Genomic DNA, 4,788 nt, shown 5'->3' on the forward strand with positions numbered 1-4,788 from the left:
AGATATAAATCCACGCTCTCTGCGCCGGTCGCTAGATGGTGCTGGTGCGTGATTTGACTTCGATTCTGTTCCTGGCGCAATACTGCAGGCTTCTGTGTGGGACTTTTGCCTGTTAGGCTGCAGGTCTGTAGTTGACAGCCATATTGCTCATCTCATCTCATTATCTGTAGCCGCTTTATCCTGTTCTACAGGGTCGCAGGCGAGCTGGAGCCTATCCCAGCTGACTACGGGTGAAAGGCGGGGTTCACCCTGGACAAGTCGCCAGGTCATCACAGGGCTGACACATAGACACAGACAACCATTCACACTCACATTCACACCTACGCTCAATTTAGAGTCACCAGTTAACCTAACCTGCATGTCTTTGGACTGTAGGGGAAACCGGAGCACCCGGAGGAAACCCACGCGGACACGGGGAGAACATGCAAACTCCGCACAGAAAGGCCCTCGTCGGCCACGGGGCTCGAACCCCGACCTTCTCGCTGTGAGGCAACAGTGATAACCACTACACCACCGTGCCGCCCACATTTTTTGTTGTGCAATGAAATTAAATATTTCTCTGAACCGACTGTTTCCAGTGTTTTCATTTCAAATCTAATTTTTCCCTTTAAATTTTCCCCCTTGCAGATTTGACAAGGTAAAAAATGGCAAATTTAATAAATGTTGAATTGTGCCTAAATCAGCCCCAGATGGCACCAGAATGCACCATTTGAAGTCTCTAATTTAAAAATTTTCTGGGGGAGCATGCCCCCGGACCCTCCTAGCAGCCTGCCCCAGACCCCCCCAGCCTGCCCCGGACCTTCCTAGCAGCCTGCCCCAGGCCCCCCCAGCCTGCCCCGGACTCCCCTAGCAGCCTTCTGTAGACTCCACGTCAGTAACACCAGTCTGATATTTTTTTTCTGGGGAAAGCCCTGATATAGTATTTATTTTTTAAAAACTGTAAATGTGAAATGTATTTTCCGGTCACTTTAATATTTCTTTCCTCCATGACGACATGGAAATTAATTTAGAATTAAAAACGCTGGTTTGTCGAATCACAGAGTGACAGTTAGGAAGAGAGAGGTAATAAAAACTAGTGAAAGGAGAGAAGAACGACCGCTCCGTCACATCGTTTATAACCGTAGCTCCTGGGTCTCGTTCTTCGTACGTGGCGAGTCAGCTGGAGTCACCTTGTTGATTTGATATTCCTGTTTTACGAAGTGAATTAACTCAGTAAACACGGCTATTTCTGGTCAATTTCAGTTTGATGACGAAAGTTAATCTCGAACCTAACACGGTTACTATCGTAACACCTTCTCCATATCAATTGAAATTTGAATTTCCTTTGTCGTCCGGATTTTATTCACTCCTATAGCGAAACCTTACGCAATTTCTTAACACTGATTCCACATCCCATAGTGCAAAAAAAGAAAAAAAAGAAAAATGTCTTCTCCAGGCTTCTGTACTATCCTCATTAATAAATGTAATTAATTTGTTAATAGTTAAATCATGATGCTCTGACCTGATGCTCTATGATTGGACAAAGCCGCACATGCTCATTAAATATTCATAAATTTGGTTCCCAGTTCCAGCTTGGGCTTGGGAAATCATAAAATATCACTTTTGAGTCAGTTAGTGGTGAGTAAAAACGCAGATCTCGGCCAACAACAAACAAATACTTTTTTCTGACACGGTCAAGGGAAAAAAACCAAGAAAACTTTAAAGAATTAAATGTGATCATTTAACTCGGGATGTTTAGAAATAATGTCGGTTATGTTTTGAATAAACGACGGACCCGTTACTTCACGTTTATCATTAAATATGGAAAATAATTATGCTTGTAAGCAAGCGATGATGGAGAGTGAAACAGAACGACGCAGCGTACCGATAAAGAACAAAATCTCCACTTGGACACAACAGAAAAAGTTTCTTTTCGAAACCGAAGATTGCTCTTTTTAATTTCATATCAACTGTTTTTTTTTCTCTCAGAGGTAGAATAAAGAATTAAAAGTGAACGATACGGGTCTGTGATAACGATTTGTTCTGTCACTAAATATCCATCCAAACTCTCAGAGATGAGTGAAAACCATTAGTACATTTTTTCTTTCTTTTTTTTGTTTCTTTTTTTATTCCAAATGTTCTGTAGCTATAAGAGAGAGAGAGAGAGAGATGGTGTGAACAGAGTAGTGTCGTGTCATGTCATGTGTGTGTGTGTGTGTGTGTCTCGTGTGTGTTAATTTTAGTTAGACGTGTCAGACTGAACACTTCCGGGTCCTTCTGTAGGTGAAGTTACAGATGATGGAGTTGGTGCGTCCTGCCACACTCCGTTCGCCTGAAAACAAGAAAGAAAGAAAGAAAGAAAGAAAGAAAGAAAGAAAGAAAGAAAGAAAGAAATTTACTCCAACAGCTCAGCTACAGATCACGTTTATATGAATGCTCTGATACGTTATCGTTTCTATAGTAACGGCTCATTCACAGGATCTTATACAGCAAACGCTTCACTCATAATAAACAGATTTTAAAAATCGTCTGTTTTGTTTCCAGCCATGCTTATTTATGTAACATTTACATTTACAGAAGGAGTCTCCAGTGTCAGAGGTGAAGCTGTGACTTTAATTTCTGACATCTTCAGGACAGACGAGTTTACGCTTCTTTACAGTTTCTCGCTAACACGATGTAACCAGCTGCGAATTTTTGTCTTTCAGGAGACAGAAAAAAGAAGCTGGTGAGGGAGCAAGGGCTTATAGGGGCTTTGCACCATCATGTGACCCCCCATAGCAATGGGAACTATGTTGCCATGACACGAAGCATGCTTGTAGTGCTTCATGCAGCTGAGTTAGTTGTTACTGATCGGTACAGGAAGGTTTTGCTGCATTTTTGGACATGCAAATCGTTCTGAACGAAACATAGATATCAGATTTTTTAATTTACCAAAAGTAATTCATCATCGGGGGAAAAGTTAGAGAGATTTCTAAATTTAGAAAGGAAAAATGGTTCACAAACATTCGGTGTCGAACGGAGAGGCCAAAAACCCTATCTATGGTGCTCACTTCATTTCCATGAAGGTCAGAATAAAAAAAATAATTAATTCCAGAACTGCTCATTCTTATCCAGTGAAGTGAACATGAGCATAAGAAACAAAGTGCAGCGAGGTGCTCAAACTCATGTTCACTTCTCTATATTAGAATGAGCGCCTCGCTGCACTTTGTATGTTTGTGAGTCATTTTTCCCTTCTACGTTTAGAAACCTCTCTAGTCTTTTCCCCCTGATGATGAATTACTTTTGGTAAATTAGAAAATCTGATGTATGTTTCGTTCAGAACAATTTGCACGTCCAAATGTGCAGCAAAACCTTCCCATACCGACAAAGTGCCTCCTGTCATGGTGGCGTAGTTACTATTGCTATGGGGGTCACATGATGGTGCAAAGCCTCTATAGCTGCTATAATGTACATGAGGAATGTTACTGACTGTTACAGCGCGCTGACACTGGAGACTCCTTCCATAAGAGAGAACTTCACGATCTGAACAGTCACACACTTTTCTTTGTGATATAGAAAGGTTTAGATTATGTGTAGCACCCGCCGTACAAGTGCCTATGAATGAGCTGTTACTATGGAAACGATAACGTTTTAGACTTGGGGTTTCTAAACATAGGGGCCTCTTTATTTAGAAATGTTACTGGTCACTAGTCACATTCATTTAGCAAAGGAAACTAGAAATGTGTCTCAAACTGCATACTTGTGCACTATTCTAAAGTGTTATTGGCTTCAAACGTACAGAAAGCTGTTTTGTGTATAGCCTTCTGTATTTTTGGTATCTGGATGAGTAAACACTTCGGAATGGAAGGACAGAGTTTTAGATTTGTGACACGGTTCATGACAGCGGCGGAAAGTGTCGAAGACAGACACAGCCCTTTGGCGTGTTTAACATCACTGTGCAAGAAATCTGTAAACATTTTCCAGCTTGACTTGGAAACCGAGGATAAACCAGTGTAAAGAAAGCCCCTTTGGGGTGTTCGTCGCCCATATTATAGTCATAAATATTTTCTTAATTAATCAGTGATTGAAGGTTTCTGCCGTACTCTGGTATAATTACTGTAACACACAAAAAATGAACTGTACTATCACTCGGGCGTGATGTCACAGCTCAGCTCACATTACAGCGATCTGTACCACCTGATCCAGTCGCTGCTGTTCGCTCCTCGAACGCTGCTTCATTTACTTCGACGACACGTGCAGCGTTATAATTCTACACTAACTTTACATTTACAGGTTACAGGCTAATAACTGCAGGAATTAAAAGAAAGTGACACTGAATGAACATCCGGACGAGTCATTTTCCACAAAGCAGGGTTTTTTTTCCTCAAGATGAGTGATGAAGGAATCAATTATTCCAAATTATCGCGTGTGCTAAAGGCTACAGGAATGCGACGATAATGAGGAGCTAAAATGAAAGAAGGCCATTTCACATTTCCTGGCTGAATAAAGAGTGCATGCAGCATTAATAACGGAGTTCAAAAATGGCGTCCAAAAAAATCCCCCCATAATATAAAGCCTTTAAAACGAGCACTTGGCAGCCTCTTATTTTCCAAACCTGTTATTTTAGACAGAGGCAGTGTGTAATCAAAAAAAAACTTCAATTCTTCAGTGCTGGTGACAATCGATGTGTGTTTTAAAGCCGTAATTACAGTGGGGGTCTGGAGGAGAGAAAAAAGAAAGAAAGCTGCAGAGCGTAAATGCTTGGTGTGGAAGCCTGTCATTACTGCAGAGAAGTGGAATAAATGATCTGAGGAAATAATACAGCAGAAA

The 4,788-nt window shown here is 41.2% G+C and overlaps 1 protein-coding gene across 4 annotated transcripts in view; it reads right to left on the reverse strand.

Annotated features, from left to right (window-relative positions):
- Nucleotides 1-840: 840 nt before the first annotated feature.
- Nucleotides 841-4,788, reverse strand: part of pbx1a (pre-B-cell leukemia homeobox 1a) — a 107,261-nt gene continuing 103,313 nt past the window's right edge. For 3 of the 4 annotated variants that reach the window (XM_060905495.1, XM_060905494.1, XM_060905496.1), the window contains exon 9: nt 841-2,311. In XM_060905495.1, coding sequence (XP_060761478.1) covers nt 2,219-2,311 — 93 coding nt within the window. In that variant the 3' untranslated portion in view covers nt 841-2,218. The remainder of the gene's footprint in view (nt 2,312-4,788) is intronic. The other variant, XM_060905498.1, reaches the window with a different exon arrangement.

This window comes from Neoarius graeffei, chromosome 23 (genome assembly GCF_027579695.1).
Source record: "Neoarius graeffei isolate fNeoGra1 chromosome 23, fNeoGra1.pri, whole genome shotgun sequence".
Taxonomy (NCBI): Eukaryota; Metazoa; Chordata; class Actinopteri; order Siluriformes; family Ariidae; genus Neoarius; species Neoarius graeffei.